Source organism: Halichoeres trimaculatus, unplaced genomic scaffold (genome assembly GCF_033239565.1).
Source record: "Halichoeres trimaculatus isolate MK-OKI-2021-1 unplaced genomic scaffold, fHalTri1.1 fHalTri1_scaffold_2, whole genome shotgun sequence".
Classification (NCBI taxonomy): Eukaryota; Metazoa; Chordata; class Actinopteri; order Labriformes; family Labridae; genus Halichoeres; species Halichoeres trimaculatus.
Window position 1 is genome coordinate 6,165,135 of NW_027437180.1, and position 20,080 is coordinate 6,185,214.

The following is a 20,080-nucleotide window of genomic DNA, read 5'->3' on the forward strand; positions in this document are numbered from 1 at the left end:
ATGAAAATAGAGCTCTGCAGGTCAGCTCAGAAACAGGAAGTGAAGTTCTTTCATCTCTAAACACAAGGTCGCAAAAATACCTGTCCACATTCATGGGCCTTCACTTGTCTGCACTGCTTCTTCAGGCTCTGAAATGTGGGTCGATCCAGCTCGCGGGCCTCCGTAGCGCGCGCGCAAGATCGGCTCTATTCTTAAAGGTGTTTTTCCAAAGTCCTTCTATGAACAGGCCTGTTTCCCCTGAGTTAGCAGTAACATATTTTAGAGCACGTCTTCCTAAAAATAAATCTATTTCTGTGGGAATAAAATCTAGATAAAGATACGCCCTCCACACCCTTGTCTCCTCTTTTTTTTTTTTTTTTTTTTTTTTTTTTTTTTTTTTTTTTTACATTTGGAGAACTGCAAACAACCGACATAAAAAAAATTGAGTGTTTTTTTTATGTCACAGCAGATCCTGATCTTTAACTCACCAGTAAGAGCCTGCACAGATAGATTTAGGTGGATTAACATGCTCCCAAGGTTCACCGAAAGCATAACGTCAGCTTTACGCAAATGAGGCCTCTGGCTGTGAGCTAGAAGCAGAAAAAGAGTGAGCTATAATTCAAGAAAAGAAAAGAAAAATCTTGTAAATTCATAAAATAATCAAAATGATGGCACAGTAATCCCAGAAAAAGCTTTCATGCGTTCTGTTTATTTGTAAAAGTAAATACATTTCACTCAGCTGAGATACATAATCAGGTAAATAAAAGCAAACACTAAGGCTTGGACTAAACTAAACAGCTGTGATACAGTTTGATTAAATGTATGGTCATTAATAGCAGCCATGGCCATTTCAGGAGAGATTATTTCATCCTTTCATTTTTCACTGAGTCCATGTTGACATCTCTGGATCATCACTGTGAGGGAAAAACACAAATAAAGAACAGTTCAGACACCTGAGATGATCTGTGAGGCTTTCACTGGTTTATATCTAATCATCACTCAGAAGTTGCAGCCTGGGGGGTGGACTAATTTATCAAAAATGAAAGCATCCTGAGCTAAATTTTTGAAGTAAATTTCAAAGTTCCTGTTCATCGTTCTTGGAGTTTAAAAATGTTTTTTGGGTGTGATTATTTGCATTTTTTTCCTGACAGAAAGTTTTAAATTGTGTCAATTTCCAAGTGTTTACACATGATTTTTAACTCTTTAAAAACTAGCCTTTCCAAAATAACCACTCCTCTCTGGCCTGTCAAGATTCAAAGGTAGCAGGCTTTGAACCAGTTGGTGTATGTGCGACTGAAAACATACAGAAATGTTGAAAACATCACAGGATAAGCCTGACCCAGATAGAGGTTTGTTTCTGAGGTTTCCTGCTTGTACCAAATTAGCAGAACAGGAAGAAAAATATCTCAACAGGAGAGAGACACTGAGGCTTTAATTCAGATAAATAAAGAGAAAGGGTGATGATTTAACAGGGGTTACAGTGGTAAATCTGAATAAACAAGACTATAATTCTTAAAGTTTAGTTCAGTTTTGGATGGAGGATCAGGCCTGGTTTTGAAGCAAATCTCATTTGAAAGGATTGTTAAAGGCAAAGCGTTGCATTCATGTGCTTAATCAAACATTTGGCAACCTCATCAGACGGGGTATCCATAGTTCCTGTCACAGCGGGGGTAGCAGTGGGGGTTCAGCCAGTGCTCCATGTTGGTCTCCTGTGCCCTCTGATCCAGGGCCTGCATGTGCAGCATGTGCTCCTGCAGAGGGGAGGCATTTCAGTGAGGTGGAGTGAAGCAAACAACAGAGAAAAACCTGATGAGATTCTAACATGTGAAAGTGAATGTTGGGGAAGGAAATCAGCCTTGTCTCAGGACTTCTGCCTCACATTTTTGCATCAAACCACAGCAGCAGAGTACAGTGCACAGGACAGCTCAGAGTGAAATTACAGAGATGAGTGGGAGCTGAGTGAAGGGGAGCATGTCTGGACTTGCACCGTCATGAAAAGTTGCATTCAAAGCATCATAAAGAGAGAGATGAAGTTTTGGATACTGATGCCACAGTAAGATTTATCTCAGGTTAGGATAGTGTTAAAAATCAAATAGGAACAGGAGCAGAATCAGAAGATATTTGCAAACTGAGCTGGTTCAGGATGCATAAAGATAGAGCTGCAGTCACATCCAGAAATTATAAATCATTGGGACCAAACTTTGTGGCCTCGCTTTTCAGGGTCTGTAACGGGCAGAGCATCTTATGGAGGCTGTAAGATGACTTTTTCAATAAATAGATTTCTGTGTCCAGAAGATCAATATGTGGAAAACTTCACCTACAAACTGTAACATTGCTGCATCACTCTGAAGTTAAAATGAAACCATGTAAGAAGGACTTAGTCATGCAGTGATATTTGATCTTCTGCTTCCTGTTTTATCATGTTTTATCTTAATAGATACAGTTTGTCATTCCTGCTCTGTGGTTAAGTTTGCTTTGTCTCTTCATCTTCATGTTTATCAAAGCCTCATGCAAGGATGTGCACAGCAAATCAGATGAGGCTTTAAATGCTGCAGCGTGACGGATCACTTCACTGGCTTCATTTGTTCTTATACGGACAAACGTCATATGAAAAAATCAAACTGACAAATTGAATTTCTATGCTAAGACTTTTACAGCTCAATATGACCGTAAAGGAAATGCTCACATCACATTATTGAGTTCAAAGGCAGAAAACTGAATGACCTTGGCTAAACCATCCTACTATTTCACTGTACATTAAAGATTTTGAATTGATTTCAAAATAAAACTTGAATCATGATTTTTTAACTAAACTTAAAATCCTCCTCTAAGATCTCATTTGTCCTGTACATGTATTACTTTTTATTTATTTGAATAATTGTTGAATAATTGAACTCAACAATTGAATTATTGTTCTGTCATGATTTTTTTTTTTTTTTAACCGTGTTACCCTTATAAGTTTTTCAGGGTATTTTCCCTTTCTTTGTGAGCACAGTTAGGAGTGAAGAGTGGGGGGACACATGCAGCAAAGAATCACAGACAAGTGTCTAACCCTTTATCCCTGCAAAGAGAATCATGCTCAGAATGCTGAGCTAACTTTATTTTGTTTTTCATTCAAAATTAGCTCTAACAAACAAAAGAGTGGCAAAAGAAATAAGTCAGTGAATCCTACACATAGAACTATGCAATAAGAAACCTTTGAAATTTAATGGGTCATACTGGAAATCTACGGAAGCCCTAAAAGGTCAAGATTAAATACATATAATCTATTCCAATTTGTCAAGATAAGAAGTTAATTTCAGTTATTTTTCAAGATCTGGACTTGTTTTTCTTGTTAATTCAAGAAAACAAGATGACTTTCCACCAATCTAAAATCTGAATCGGTATGTTTTACTATTATTAGCCAGAAGATAACATGCCTGGACGTGTTTCTGCTGCTGCCTACATGATTGTGGAAAGCGAGGCCTATTTCAGTGTTTCTTTCTACTTTTACTATTTCAAGAAGATAGAAATAAATACAGAAATAGACCTCAGTCATGGGGACAGCTTGGAGAGTCGTCTTCTGGTCTAATTAATAATTGGGATTAACTTACTGATTTGATTTTCAGATCGGCTGAAATTTACCTTGTCATCACAGGGGAACAAAATTTGTTTTCTCATGATACAAAAAAAACAAACAAAAAAAGAACAACAACAAGTTGAGATCTTGAGAAAACAACTGAAATTAACTTATCTCGACTTTTAGGGCCTCTGCACAAATCTCCCTATTTGACATACTTTTGTTGTATTGCCAACAAGCTGTAGATTTAGGTAAACCTCAACAAGCTAGTTATGCACTTTTTATCAATGGTGTGTGAAATAGTAAACTACATTGTGAGGAAGATTTTCCCATGATGCAGTGTCAGATTAACTGTAGCTAATATGGTTGTGAGTGTGAGATAACACTCAATAACACGCTGTGTGTTGTGCTTTCTGTAACAGGAGCTAAATGAAGGTTGTCATTGTTTTCACAGAGCTTATCTAAAGCTGAGAATGAAGAGAAACTCACAAAGACCCCAAACTCATCACAGTCAACAGTCTCGTCGATACATTCTTCAGATTGTACCCGTATCGTGTCTGTGCTCTTTGCTCTGAATGAACCTTACCCTCATTGGCTCGTCAGGGTGGCCGGCTTTCCTCGGTGGCTCCTGCCTCTTGCTGCGCAGCAGCTGCTTAGCAAAGCTTTCTTTGATGATAGGATTGGCATCTGACAGAGAGAAAGAGATAAAAGATAAGGGTTGACCTGTAGTGTTTGCTCTCATGTCTTGTGATACACACTTCAATACTTCCACTGGTGCTAGGGGGAAAAGAAGAATGAAGAAAGTAAAAGATTATATAATATATAACCTGAGTTTTTTGGTCAATGTTGTGTTGTTGTTGTTGTTGTTGTTTGCATGCTGCCTGAATATTAAATGGTCAGGACTCACTATGAGCTGTGATCAGGCCCATGAATACATCTCTCACCACTATCTGTGGCTGGTGAGCCATGGCTGACCTGATCTGTTTACCCAGTCCATGTGAGGCTGTTTATTTGCCAATTCAAGCCCCAAGGGAGCAGCTCACAAATTCACACACACATGAACATGCACACACACACTTTCTGCAGAGCACGGTCTCTCTGCTGCCCTCTCTCTAGCCCAGGCTTGCATTGGGAGGCAGGTTGTTTGTTGGAAGGTAACAAAGTGCCCATTCATCCTTGTGTCTCCCCGGGGAGTCCGAATCCACGCAGCACATGACCCCAGCAGGCAGCCAGGCTGACTCTCCCTTCCTCTCCTGACAGAGGGAGCTGCACTGAGCGAACCCAGCTCTGTCAACACAGGGTCCAAGCTGGGCCCCCACTCCAACCGACGTGGCAAAACACCCTCATGCAAATTGAGAAAACCCAATTTTTAATCTTCAGAAACTGATTTTTGATCTTTGCATACTGAAGCAGCCATGAAATTTTACATATTTAATGTTTATGATACAAGCAATCGTGTGTGCTGAAATTAACTGAGTATAGACAGAAATGCAGCATTTGATACAGATCTGTTTGTGCAAAATGAAGCAGCAAAATGCAGCAAATGCTAAAACAAAACCTCTTTCAGTTCATAAATTCAGCATCAAGATAAAGCTGATCCAAAAAAAGCCGTGCAAAATTTATGCAAACCCATCTGAAAAGAGTCACATCTGTAAAAATGTTTATAATTTGTCATGACAAGCTGCTGCTTTTCTCAGGTGACACCCGGATAGTTTCCTACCTGTGTAGACGGTCAAGAGGACCAAGCACAGCAAAAACACCACCAGCTTCTTCATCTTCTTCACCTTTCCTCTGCTCGAGCCCTGTCTGCTCTGAGGTCCCAGCCAGAGTCCAGAGAGGGTAAAGGGGGGCTCTCCTCCTCCTCCTGCTGCTGTGTGTCAGACACGGTGTCATACCTGCTCATGTCACAGAGGATTAAAAAGGTGGACGTATTTTTATGCATAAACAAAGCATGAAGAATAAGCTTAATAATTTTAAAAGTCCAGATTTGGGAGAAGTAAATTCGGATAAACAGGTAAAGCATCTGTCTTAGGTTTATGAGACAGTGAGGAGATCGTCCACTAGATGGCGATGTTGACAGTCATTTGGACATAGGATTATCTAGGTAATTTTAAAACCATATAAATTAATATTAAGTTAAAAAAAGAAATGATTTACAAGCTGATAATCTCAATAAATTTATAGAACTGTGAAACTCAACTGGCCTCCTACATTATGTGCTTTATTTCAAAAGCTGCATTTTAATCTGTAGATTTTTTTCATATGTATTTGCTTACTTTATTTATTTTTTTATTTATTCATTTTTTTTAATGATCATCAGAGCAGGAAGTCAGTTGTCTTGGCACCCAAACTAGACCAAGTTAAGCGCATTTCAACCACTGATTCCAGATTGGGTGGGGTGATAAACTTGGGCTGGTTTTCTTAACATTTGGCAGAATTTAGGAAAATATTCCAGACAAAATATAGTTGCTGTAATGTAGACAAATAGTGAGAAACTTCAACATTAAATATCGTGTTATGTTCTTGCTCTCATTTCATTTGTTCATTATGAAATGGAGAGAATCTGTCCAACTGACATAACCAGTAATTTTTAATTATTCAAGTGACACTGTGGAAACAGTTTAGGTCACCGTCACTGTAAAATAGTATGGTGAAACGTAATAGATACATAAATAAATAAATAAATAAATAAATAAATAAATAAATAAATAAATAAATGAAAACAAAGGTCTCCTTGTGTGCCATGAGGTTGTGTTTGGGCTGGGAACCGTCAGACAGACCTGGCAACCCTGATTTCAGCTAATATTAAAAGATTTGATGCACTTGGGTGTTTCAGCGCCACCAACAAACTGCTTTATTTGTTTATTCCTCTGCTCAACAATCACGAGATGAACTTATCTGATGTCTTTGACCAAGTAACAACAAAATGCTGGTCAACAAAGAAAAAAAGTCTTCACAGTCTTCCAGTTTAACATCATACACTGGAAAATAAATATTTTATCTGAGTTTCATTTCTTTCTCTCACTTCTGGATTGGAGCGCTGCCACTGGCGTGTGCGCGACGACGTCACTGTGCGTCATAGTTTCCGTTTCCTGCTTCTTTCCCCCCTCCTGTGCTCTGCGCTCATGTCTTTATCAGCACGGGCTCTGTCATGATTCCGTGGGCCGGATTAATTCCTGGGGCAGAGAAAGCTTTTGTTTTCTCAATGTGATTATCTGACACGCTATGCGCTCGCAGTGAAGCAAAGAGCGCATGCGTGCTGAGGGGCTGCAACATTTGCGTCAGGCGCTCACAGTCAGAGATGATCGAGAGGACAAGATGTTGTGTGTCATAGATCTGCGTGGTTGCTTCAAAAGGAGACAGGAAAACAGGAAGTAACTGAGTTCAGACGATACATGATACAGCAACAACAACAGGGGATGTAGCCAGCAAGTTTCCCTCTTCTTCTTGACATCATTCAGTGTTAAATTATCCCATTATTTGATGAAATATGCAATGTCATGCTTCTGAAATACTATGTTCACTCTGTTTCTGTGAGCAACAGAAACATGTCTGGTACCAAATCTTGAGTTGTTTATTCTTAAGTTTATAAATTCATTAACAACATGTCAATTTAGAGGTGAAACTACATGTCAGCTTCTGTAATAACTTTTTCTTTTAACTTTATAAAGCAGCCATCATGACTTCAACCAAGCTTCAACTTCAGCAGCTGCCTCCAATTGGTTGTAGTAGAAAATTTGACCACACAGGTGTTGGTGAACGTTATCTAAGAAAAGCTAAAATATCTCAGCCCATGAAATAGATCCCTAACTCATGGACTAAAACAAATTTTAACACTCATATCTGCTAATTTGAGCGACACTTTAACTGCCTCATATCTCCACCAAAAAACTGAGACACATGTTTCTTTGTAAACTGCACAGAGAGCAGGTGAGATGGTGAGAAAAATTCTCCCCATCACTGACAGCAACTGTGGCCTCAACCATGCAACACTACAACACTTTATAAAAAATCAACAGGTAAATTTTGCTTTATAGTTTTAAATCTGTTAGCTGAATCTGCAGGGTTGTTTCTTCAACTGTAAAGCTGGAAAAACTTTGTATTTTTTTTTTCTGAAAGCCATCTACTAAAATGTTACCTGTTTTCAGTACTGTGATCAAACCTGTAGGATATTAATTTGCTCACGTATAATTTCTGGGTAAAATAACCGTAATCCCACTTGGATTTGGGGATTTGATGTTGTCTTTAATTTGAAAACTCTTCAGCTCATGTTTTAACTGAAATTTGGGGTGTACTGCGGGGTTACAGCTATGCGCATGCGCCGTTGGGGAGGTGAACTGTCTTGACCTGGATATCATCTCTGATGAAGCTAAGGTAGTGCAGTAGCTCATTGGCTCAGCGTCACATCTGTATCTCATGTTTACGGCTCGTTATACCTGAAATGTTCACATTGAAGCTTAAAGTAGACTCATCATCCGGGTTGTGTTGGAGACCATGAGTGTCGCAGAGAAAACGTGGCGCACGTCCTGTCTTCGCTCGTTGTTGTTTACGTAGCTCTCCTCCGTACAGGTTTCCGCTCTTTAGCATCCCCCGTCGCTGTTTCCATCCCAGCCCAGGATGTGCACGGAGGGAAACGAGCTGCAGGACGACTGCGGCTCCCGGGAGGAGTGGACGCTCCTCTTCTGGACCTCTCTGGCCGTCATCGTCCCGGTTATCATCACTCTGTGGTGCAGCGCGCAGCGCTCCAAGCGGAAAACGCACATGAAGGGGTTCTTTCGTAAAAGCAAGCATGGCTGGCACTACACAGACCTGTTCAACAAGCCCACCTACTGCTGCGTCTGTTCGCAGCACATCCTCCAAGGGGCTTTCTGCGACTGCTGCGGCGTGTGTGCCGACGAGCAGTGCCTGCGCCGGGCTGATCGGAGCCTGCCCTGCAAAGAGATCATGGCACCCTCCGGTGCTGACGGAGCTATTGAGCACCGCTGGGTCCGCGGAAATGTCCCCCTAGCCAGCTACTGTGCTGTGTGTAAACAGCAGTGTGGGACCCAGCCGAAGCTCTGTGACTTCAGGTAATACTACAAGTGTAGCTAAGTGTGTAAACTGCAGATCAGTGGCTCTTTGTGTGATTAAAATACCTGTTTTTGCTCTAAGGCAAGTCTGTTGAGTAAATATGTACACACACATCAACATGTAATATGCAAAGGAACAAGGTGTCTCCCACCTGCATGGTGCTTCAAGCTCCTGAAGCTGTCATTTCATTACAGCACACAGCTTCATACCAGTGTAATCCATCTGCAATTTCCCCTAATGGACTGAGGCTGCACAAGCTGGCTAACCTCAAATTGTCAGATAGATTACATTGCTAATCCTTACAATATCAGCTTCACATGTCAGAGGTCAGTGTCAGGCACAGAGCAGCACCCCTGCAGCTGGTAAAGGAGTCTGGACTGATGCTCCCTTCTGCAGGAGCTGCTCTGTGTTTTACATTTCTGTAACAAGTGTATGTCTGTCCTCCAGGTGTGTGTGGTGTCAGACCACAGTGCACGATGACTGCATTGAGAGCTTGGAGGATGCAGACCAGTGTGACCTGGGCGAGTTTCACAGCCTTATCATCCCTCCTCACTACCTCTACCGCGTCAACAAGCTCCGCCGCCGCCACCCAGACGAGTTCATCAAGGTGCTGAGCAGTGGATGCATCTGTGGACTCATCCTGCTGGTGTTACATGGCATATCAGAGCTGTTTTAATGTCTTGTGTGTTTGTGTATGTGTAGCTGGCGTCCTCCTGTGGCAGTGGCTGGAGTCCAGTGTTGGTCTTGGCAAACACACGCAGCGGTAATAACATGGGGGAGGCTCTGCTGGGAGAATTTCGCACCCTTCTGAATCCAGTGCAGGTGGGTCTGTGATTCCCTCTGGTTTTTGTCAGAGACTAAACTGTAGTTTTCTCCAACCTCCAGTTTTTCTTCAGAAATGTGTTTCTGAAAAACATCTACACACGTGTGCTTTAGGTGTTTGACCTCTCCGAGCTGACTCCCTCCAAAGCCCTCCAGCTGTGCACCCTGCTGCCTCCCAGCAGTGTGCGGGTGCTGGTGTGTGGGGGTGACGGCACAGTGGGCTGGGTACTTGACGCCATAGATACCATGAAGCTAAAGGTGAGATGTGTTTATCATCTTTTTTTAAGCTCCCTCTTCCTTCTTTGTGTACTCTCCCCTCACCACCCGTTTGTCAACTATCGATCTGCTGCTGCCTTTTTTTTCTGTTGTCAGGGTCAAGACCAGTTCATACCCAGGGTGACCATCCTCCCACTGGGTACAGGAAACGACCTTTCCAACACTTTAGGCTGGGGTGCTGGGTATGCTGGAGAGATCCCTGTGGAACAGGTTCTCCGTAACGTCCTGGATGCTGAGGTGGTCAAAATGGACAGGTGGGACACTTCAAATGTCTAAATGTGATGTTTCTCTCTCAGCTTATAGATGTTTATGGTTCAGTCTTACAGAGACAGATTTGCAAAGTTGATCAGTCTGAAAGCTGTGTGAGAATTTCTGTCCCTCAACATCTGTGGAGTTTTTGTGATGAAATGGAGAAATTGGGGGACTTCATCAATCTGAGGTGTGTTCAGGGATTAGCTAATGTGTAGGACTCTTAAGTCATGGTCACCCAGTGAAAAGTTAGCACCTAACTACAAATAAAAACTTTATTTTGTCATTTGACATCCTACTTAAAGAAGAGGATCTGCTCTCCAATTCTCTGCTTCAAAACAAATGCACGTCTTTGCAGGTCTCGTCTTAACAGCCACAATACATCAGATGCGTCTCCAGTCCAGCTCTGCTATTCAAGTTTGCTCTGTTGCAGTCCACCTGTGTCCCTGCAGCACATACACGCACCTCATGTGTCAGTTTAACAAAAAGCAGATCAAGTGGGACAAGAACTTTGTTGCATTGTGTCAATACCCAATGGAGCGGAGCTAGACCGGAGATGCATCTGGTGTTTTCTCTGCATAAGACAGTGGGTGACAGTGCTCATGGGAAATGGAGTCTTTATCCCTGGAAAAGAATATTAGTTCTGGTCAAACGCGCCACTAAATTTGACTCCAAATGGAGTCCTCACTGCATCTTTAAGGAGAGAAATCCCTTCTGTTTTTTTTCAGTCTGCTTGTTCATTAACTTCATTGCTTTAAGATGCTGCAGTAAAAGGCACAATTTGTTTGTTTACTCAAAGATATCTGTGCAGTACATGTGAGAAAAGGACAAAATATTTACACATAAGCCAAGCAAAATAAAATAAAAGGAAAATCAAAGATGTGTGACAAGGGCTCCAAGAGACTATAAAGAGATCTCCTCCTAAATATTACATCCCTGCCAGTCTTTTAGCTGAGCCTCTGAAAGAAGCTCAGAAGCTCTAAGAGAGGATGTCAGAGTGCAGGCCTTCAGCAAAAAGTTGAGAAAAATGCCAATCAGACTCTATCTGATGAGATTCATCATCTTTTCTCTCAGTAAAATCTTGTAATCTGTTCTGACACTTATCATCAACCAGAGTAGATTTGTCTAAACAGAGATGGTTTAATCTCCTTTCTTCCAACACACAGCCTGTCTGCTGAATTCTGCACAGTTAGGACTCAACTTATCAATTATTGGTTTAGACACTTGAAAAAGCTGTAGAGTGAGCTGAGATGCTTTGATATGAAGGTTTTCTCTAAGGATGTTAAAGTTTAAGGCAACAATAAATACTCCAAGTGAGTATTTCCTCATCAGAATTGTTTAACAATTGTTTGCGAAAAGCCTTTGACAATAATTTTGGGCTATAAATATGATTTAAAGAAAGTATTTTCAAGTTTTTGTGAAAAATAAAATAACAAATCAATAAAAATGGGAGGCTCGCTCGTGATGTGTGAGGTTCAAATGTTCCAAGTTTAAATAACTGCTTAGGTGGGCGTGGACTTATGACCTGTTTTCTTTTTAAAGTCCTAACTGTGGCCTTGTGTTTCTTCTGATGACCTTTATTTGTAAGCCTTTGTTTCTTTGCCTGTTATCCCTCTTTAGATGGAAAGTGCAGGTGGCTTCAAAAGGCTTGTACTTTCGCAAACCAAAGGTGAGCTTGATCTCTTTTACTTTATGGCAGACTCATTTCTTCCTACTTGCAGATGTGTTATCTGGGCTTGATGTGATGGGGTTTGGGGTGAATCCTGATCAAACTTCATGTGTGACATCCTCAGGTTTTGTCCATGAACAACTACTTCTCCGTGGGACCAGATGCTTTGATGGCGCTCAACTTTCACACACATCGTGAGAAGACGCCCTCCTTCTTCTCCAGCCGCATCATCAACAAGGTCAGAGAGTCTGAACCACATCATCTGAATACATGAATCACATGCAAATGTTTCCTGGATCAAATTATAAAGACAAAGCATAGCCTCATGTCTGTTCCCTCACTGAGAGCATGTTATTTATATTCTCTTTCTGTCTCCAGGCGGTTTATTTCCTGTATGGCACCAAAGACTGTTTGGTACAGGAATGTAAAGATCTGGATAAGAGGATTGAGGTATGGTTGCAGCTTTCATGTGATCCACTTTTGTGTTATTTCTGACCTCACTCTGACATGAGAAGAAAAAAAACATAAGCTGATGATTTCAACATTTCTGTTAGCGTCTTAGCAGCTCAGTTAATCAGTCTTTATTTATGTTTAACCAAACAAAAAAAAATAAATCTATTGAGAAAGAGAGATGATGTTTAGTTTTTTGGTTGTATACAAAACTTATACACCCTTTTATCCAACAACTTTTTATTTTCATCAGAGCCTCATTGCAGCAGCACAATGCTCCATCAGAATCCTGATTTATTCCTTTATTATCTACATGTGTTATCCTAGCGTGCAGCTTCTGGGGTTTGGACATTGCACTTATAGCCACATTGACCTTTTCAGATTAAGACTGACTGATGCCACTTTAAAAACACATGTAGCATGTAGAGCCTTCCTCATCTATAATCATGGATGTCTCCTTTACTGAGAGATAAATCTGTTTAATCCCACTGGTAACAATAGTTGCTACCTTCTTTTTAACTTGAGGAATCTCTTTAAGTGTTGATTAGACTTTGGGTAGCTAATTTAAGTTTTAAATTAAAGAATATGGAAAAAAAAAATTATGGTAGGCCAGAAATTATAAAAAGATAAAAAAGGACTGATACTAAAATATTGATAATAATAATAATAATAATGATAATAATAACTATTATTATTATTATTATTATTATTATTATTATTATTATTATTATTATTATATTATTATTATTATAAGCAATAATACTCATTTGTACCTAAGTCACATAATCATACAAAAATGCTTTTTGCAAGTTTAATTTTTCTTTTTAAAACTTTTATATTTGTTTTGTTAAAGCCTCTAATTCCACTGGTAACAATAGTTGCTACCTTCTCTTTAACTTCAGGAATCCCTTTAAATGTTGATTAGGCTTTGAAAAGCTAATTTAAGTTTTAAAATGAAAGAATATGGGAAAAAAAATAAAATTATGGTAGGCTAGTAATTATAAAAAAATAAAGATGTACTGATACTTAAACAATAATAATAATGATGATAATAATGATAATGATGATAATGATTGTTATTATCATCATCATCATCATCATCATTATTAGTAGTATTATTATTAGCATTATTATTATATTAAATTATAATAATGATTATTATCATTATTATTAATATTAGCAATAATACTCATTTGTACTTAAGTCACATAATCATACAAAATTTCTATTTGTTTATTTGTCTTTTTAAAACTTTTATATTTGTTTTGTTGAAGCCTCTTGTGCTGTATCTGCAATACCTGTTTAATCCACTAGAGGGCAGTGGCTTCATACATGGACAACGCTGGTTTCCTGCTCAGTGTTTTTTAACTGGCTATGTTTCAGATGTTTCATCCTTATTTCTCCAAACTCAACTGAGGTTATAGTATTGATTTTATTTTATCTGAGACTTAAAAGTATAGGGACTTCATTCAAGCTTTAGTTTTTCAAAGTTTGGCTTCGCACAAGCATGTTACATGATTTCAGATGAATATACCTCCAAAATATAATTACCTAGAGGATAATTTATTTTATTGTGTTTTTAACCAGCCAACACTGTGTGTGTAATGTGAGTTTTTTTTGGGTTGTTTTTTGTTTGTAGCTGGAGCTGGATGGAGAGAGGGTGGAGCTGCCCAGTCTGGAGGGAATCATAGTGTGTAACATTGGCTACTGGGGTGGAGGCTGTAGGCTGTGGGAGGGTATGGGGGACGAACCCTGCCCCCCGACACGGTAAGGCTGGAATAAAACAGCTGTAAACATGTTACATGAATATGAGATAAAGGATGCTGTTTGAAGTGCTGTTCCCTGTGTCACAGCCTGGACGATGGTCTGCTGGAGGTGGTGGGCGTGTTCGGCTCCTTCCACTGTGCTCAGATCCAGGTCAAGCTGGCCAACCCTGTACGGCTGGGACAGGCTCACACTGTGAGGGTGAGGAAATACCACACACACACACACACACACACACACGCACACACACACACACACACACACACACACACACACACACACACACACACACACACACACACACACACACACACACACACACACACACACACACACACACACACCTAACCGGTGTTCTGCTTCCTGTTTAGCTCTGTTAGTGAACATTTGGAAAGATAATGAAGGAGTAAAATTAGGTTTCACTGCTAACACACCACTGGAAAAATCTAATTTTCACCAATCAAATCAAACCTACACGGCCCAGCTGCTGGATGTGCACATGAAGCACGTCCTCTGCTGGTTTCTGACTTATGGGTTTTATCATTGACCCTGTACGGTATGAACTGCCCAAACAGTGAAAGCTAAAAGAATGAGAGAACCTCACATTGACAGGCTGGAGGTTATAAATCTGCTGCTGCTCCCACCAAACCTATAAATCATTACGCAAAAGAGAATGAATCATCATAGTTAGTTCTTCTCATCTTGGTTTCTATCCTAGTCTTAAGTTGAAGACTTAAGTTTCATTTTCTTTTTTATCTTGTACGAAGGGGGAATAAATTTATAATTGACAGATCTGTGGATGAATGCAGCTCTTACAACGTGCTGTGCAGGTTAGATAAGTGGAAGAGGACAGGAAAGAGAATACCTGTAAGAGTCAGTAACTTATTTAGACCTATGAAACCTGAAAAAAAAGCCCTTAAAAATCTAAACAGAAATTATACATTATCACTAAAAACCTGCAGGTTTTCTAGGAAGAAAATCAGAGCTGTCAAAGTTAGCTGAAACTGTTAAATCTCAGCCTCTGGAGCAGATAGAAACATGAAATAAAAACGTTTCATAGTTTAAAATTAATGCTTTTATTCTTTGGACTACTTTAGCTTTGCCCTATGTGTATTTTCAGTGAATCAAAGCACATTACATTAGTCACATGTCTTGAAAATAATGATACAATCTGAAATGACCTACATGTTGCATAACACAAATCGCATATCTCGGCCTTAAAAGTATATATGCGTAAATGTTGCAGCGAGTCTAAATGGGTTTTAAGTTCATAATAACCACAAGTGCCTGCTTCACGGCCACACAACAAACTGTTACACTGCAGAGTGTCCACCTGAGGGAGCCGTGTCATCTTAAGCAGCACATTAAACCTGTGTTTAAGGTAGTGGAAGGATACTGCACTGACTTCAGTTACTAATGTGAGCAAAAGTCAAAAAGTGAAGGAAAAACTCCACAAAAGAAATTCAGCTGTATCTGACAAATAAAGGTAAGGCAAGACTAAACATAACACAGCAAAGATGATTGACTCACGTGTCAACATTGTAAAGTGTCTTGAGTAAGCGTTTGTCAAAAAACAGGGCAATGTAAATAGAGACTGATTAATTGATTTCTATTTTCTGATGATCTTCCTCGTTATAATTGCTTATCTCACCAGCCCTGTGACAGAAATTTCTAATCAACCTGGACTCTTCTACCACAGAGCCATACTGTTGTAATGGAGGCGGTATACAGTTTAGCATTCTCTTAGTAAAATAACTAGTGCTGTCAGGCGATTAAAAAAATTAATCAAATTAATCACAGGTTTTGTAATTAATTAATCTAATTAATCTAATTAATCGCATTTTAATCTCATATCTGCTTAAGGTCCCAAAATAAAGAATTTGAATTCTAGGACATCAAAATTACATTAAAAAAAACATTTAAATATGGGAATATATACAACACATTTTTAGGTACATGAAAAAAGTTTTATGGTTCAACCTTAAAATTTACACAGTCCTGCACCTAAGGTAAGCTGATTTGATTTATAGGACGGTTTTTGCTTCTGTCACATTTTTACTCCATGTGGACTCAATTTTCACTGCAATATGAACTTCTATACTTCTATGAGGTCAGGAAAACCAGGGCTAAAGGCTAGAAACTGTGAGGAACTATGTACAAAACACTTTATTTAAGTCTTGGATCAAAGAAAAGTGAAGTATTTTCAGTTTTACATGCTCTGAACACACAAACTGTTGCTCATTGGTGCAGAGCAGCCCCAAGCTGAAACATGACACCAGGAAGATGGAAGCAAATTTTCAAAGAATTCTTTAGATTTAAATACAGGACAAATATCGATCATTCAGGGCTTGTTTAATGCAGTAAAAAGAGTAGAATTATCTGTTTTTTACATAATCGAGCTAGAGCAAACGGTTGATTTTCTGCAGGTTTTCAAAAATGACGTGTGAATAAACGAGATGTGGACGCAGACTCACAAAAATTACTCTCACTTTCCCCTCCGGTTTGAAGCATGTTGCTGAAGTAATGTGTGATACATTCAGGGACCTTCGGAAATTTGAAAATCTGACGAGAACACCTCTTTTTCCAAGTAGGACAAATGTATTGTAAATGCCAGACATTTGAAAATAAGTGCGTATTTGAACACCCCGCGGGTTTAGGATCCAGATTAATCTGCGTTAATTTTTATAACGCGTTAATTTGAGGTGTAATTAATTAATCTAATTAACGCGTTAAAATGACAGCCCTAAAAATAAGTAAGGTCTTCCCTGAGAGGACGTCATCTGTATAGGAGCTCATGTTGTTCAACTACTCGTATAAACCTGTCAGCGTTGATGGGTCCCGCTACTCTCTTCTTGTTCACAAATGACTTCTTCTTTCATGTTAGAGCTAAACTTACACCTGCAGATTCATGGTGAACAGTATTCACAGACAACAATTTGAGGAACTGTTACTGAGCTCATGGAGTTAATCTCCACTACAGAGTCCTGTCTGAGTTCTGTTTGAGCACCCGATAGTCACAGCCATCTGATACAGACTTTCATGTTTGTCCATTGCTTGCAAAGAGTCCCCCAGATTGTTGGAGCCTTTTTATAATACTGTGAACTGTACATGCTGTGATGTTTATAGTCTTTGATGCCCAACTTTTTCAGAGGTGTTGCTGCCATCAAATTCTACATTGGCTAATATTTTGAAAAAAAGAGCAAAATCTCTCACTTTAAGCACCAGATATCTGACTTAAAACATGTGGTATGTTCTCTATTTTCTATTTTATATAAATGATAAAATTTAGGTTTTCTTGCAAGTCACTGTATTCTGTTTTTATATACATTTTACTCAGTGCCCCTACTTTTTTGTAATTTGGTAGTTGTAAAAAATTAAACAAATCTGAAAGCCTAACAAAAAGGACGGAAACATTTTTTGAGCACTGGTGACCTTCGTGTGTAACGTTGACTAATGCTGACAAGACTAAGTTACCCCCTGCCCCCCTTAAGACTACAACTTATTAAGAAATTTCTTTTCCCTCCTCTCCAGCTTGTTCTCAAGAGCTCCAAGATGCCCATGCAGGTGGACGGGGAGCCGTGGGCCCAGGGTCCCTGCACCATCACCATCACCCATAAGACCCAGGCCTTCATGCTGTACCACAGCGCTGAGCAGACAGATGACGACGACGAATCCAGCGCCTCTGAGACAGAGAGCCCCACCCCACATGACTCCCCGCGCCCCCCTGGGCCCGCCTCCGCTCGTGCATGACTCTCACCAAACTTCATGCGATCTGAAACTTCCTTTATCTCACTTACTGAGTTGTCTCTGCAGCCCAGCGTCCATCAGTCTGTCCTTTGCTTGGCTCTTGTTAGCTCCCCTCGGAGATCTTTGTTCTCACTCAGACCTGAGAATCACATTGATGAGAGTAGCTCTAACTTCCTGTGTAAGCATTTTATTTATTCTCAGAGAGCTCTGAGTAATCAGACAGGTTTGTGTGATTTGGTTTTCTGTTTTATCATGTTTTCACTGTTTAGTGTAACCCACCGCTCAGGCAGTCAGGAGGAGGTGAATGTGACGGGGAAAGATTGCTGTTTGTTTGCACTGATCCTTTGTGCCATAGATGTCTGTTGTCGACCTTACCGTATTTTACCCTACATGCTCAGTGCAATCCTGCAGGTACTGGTGAGCCATTTTTCACGAGTTGGCCTAAGTCAGTTGACCGAACCCCTTTTAAAGCCATGTGTGAATCAGAGGGAAGGAAGAGTGAAGCAGCGGAGAGCCGCAGTGAATGTTAGGTATGGCCTCAGAGGTATGCCAAGCTTTATCGCCAATAAATGATTTATTTTTACTCCTATAAGAGCACAACACACACAGCACACACACTTAACGCTAAACATGAGCGCATATACTCTCCAGATGATGAAGTTTAACTGTACTGAATGTCTGTTAAATTCTCCTTCAAGGCTTCTCAGCACAACATTTTTAGTGTTTCCTGCAGTGATGAGGCTTTGTGACGTGTGCACTGGGGAAAAGGAAGTAACAGCTCTATCACTGAACACTGAGGCTGGTTTGTTTACGTTATGATACACACTGTCTCAAGAAGCTTGCCAAACTGCTGGTGTGAACTAAGATTAGGTCTCTAGACTCTTATCGTATTTAACTTTCCTGAGGGATCTGCCAAGTCGTTCAGAGGGTTGATTTTGCCTACGTGTTGAGCCTTTTGTTTCTCCTCTGTCTATCATGTTCCTGCTGTTTACATTTTTTAGTGCTGCACTGTTTTGGCACTTACACTGATAAATTCTGTACCACTGCTTTGAGTGTAGGACTTATCTGAAACCATTATGTTGATGTTGCTGCGGTTAGTGTTAACTGCTGATGAGATTAAGCTTTCTTTCATTGTTGTTCCCTGTCATTTTACTTAACCATTAAATATTTCATGTTTGTGTTAGACCACACAGGCACCACAAGGTGGCAGACCAGATTGATACACATATCTTCTGGAGTTGGCTTTGTACTTAGAGAGGGGGTATCTGGCCTGACCATATTTTAAATATAGGTATAGGTATTAAGAAACAATGTTGGCTGTAAAGAAAAATGTGCAGATTTCCAAAGTTCTCGAGATCTTAAAGGATAAGTTTGGTTTATACAGCTTTTACATTGTTTATAGAATGAAGTAGAACAAAATACTCACCCAAAAGGCTTTCCTGATCCAAGCAGTGCTTCAGGAGATATTTAGATCCAAAATTGTGCAGCGGACGTCCGTATAATGGGATCCATTGGGGCATAGACAGCACCGCTCCTAAAACTGCATTAATCGTCCAAAAACTCGTGTTTTTCACCAATATTCCATCATGGTCCGCTCCAGGTTAGTCCTCTGCTGCAGTCTGTGTCACTCCAGACAGCGCTGTGGGGCTGTACTGACCTCTGAACTGACGAAGACTTTGTTTACGATTGCCCCTCAAAGAAAGGAGTCAGCTCTCCAGAGAGTACTGCGCATGCGCGGAGGGGCAAACGAAAACAAAGTCTTCGTCAGTTCAGAGGTCAGTGCAGCCACACAGCGCTGTCTGGAGTGACACAGACTGCAGAAAAGGACTAACTCGGAGCGGACCATGATGGAATAATGGAGAAAAACACAAGTTTTTGGACGATTAATGCAGTTTTAGGAGCGGCGCTGTCTATGCCCCGATGGATCCCATTATATGGACGTCCGCTGCATGATTTTGGATCTAAATATCTCCCGAAGCACTGCTTGGATCAGGAAAGCCTTCCAGGTGAGTATTTTGTTCTACTTCATTCTATAAACAATGTAAAAGCTGTATTAACCAAACTAATCCTTTAATGAGATCTTAACGAGACTTGGTAACATGATGAGGTCATTGAATAGAATCTCCCAACTGCTTCATGACGCATTGGAGGAGCAGGCCTCAAACACAAAGGTCTACCCACAGCTCTGTTTCCAGAGGGCTGGCCAATCAGAGAGAAGGGGGTTTGTGGAGCAGGAAGCCTTAAAGAGATAGCATCTAAAAACAAAATATTCCAGGTAGATGCTGAATTCACAGTTTTCTAAAACAGCAGTGAGAAAAAAAATAGTTTTTTGGAGTTGTGAATCATGTAAAGCTACTACAGGGATACCAGGGAAACAGTAAGAAGTCTTAATAAAAAAGGACAGTACCCCCTCTTTAAAAATGTACAGGCCAATCATCAATCAGAGATATGTGCATGGACTTTACTGTGTTGTGTTGAGGGGATATTTATATGTG

The 20,080-nt window shown here is 40.1% G+C and overlaps 2 protein-coding genes across 2 annotated transcripts; one reads left to right on the top strand and one right to left on the bottom strand.

The window, feature by feature from the left end:
- Window positions 1-681: 681 nt before the first annotated feature.
- On the bottom strand, window positions 682-6,633 carry cunh17orf67 (chromosome unknown C17orf67 homolog). Its single transcript, XM_074665452.1, has 5 exons — window positions 6,564-6,633; window positions 5,259-5,408; window positions 4,125-4,225; window positions 1,610-1,730; window positions 682-893 (listed from the first exon to the last, which is right to left on the bottom strand). Exons 1-4 carry the CDS (start codon window positions 6,616-6,618, stop codon window positions 1,614-1,616), a joined length of 423 nt encoding a protein of 140 aa, XP_074521553.1. The 5' UTR covers window positions 6,619-6,633; the 3' UTR covers window positions 682-893; window positions 1,610-1,613.
- Window positions 6,634-7,897: 1,264 nt separating this feature from the next.
- dgke (diacylglycerol kinase, epsilon) lies at window positions 7,898-18,992 on the top strand. The gene is made up of 11 exons (XM_074665450.1): window positions 7,898-8,607; window positions 9,056-9,215; window positions 9,311-9,430; window positions 9,545-9,688; window positions 9,803-9,960; window positions 11,576-11,624; window positions 11,749-11,862; window positions 12,003-12,074; window positions 13,714-13,841; window positions 13,928-14,039; window positions 17,370-18,992. Exons 1-11 carry the CDS (start codon window positions 8,156-8,158, stop codon window positions 17,586-17,588), a joined length of 1,728 nt encoding a protein of 575 aa, XP_074521551.1. The 5' UTR covers window positions 7,898-8,155; the 3' UTR covers window positions 17,589-18,992.
- Window positions 18,993-20,080: the final 1,088 nt, after the last annotated feature.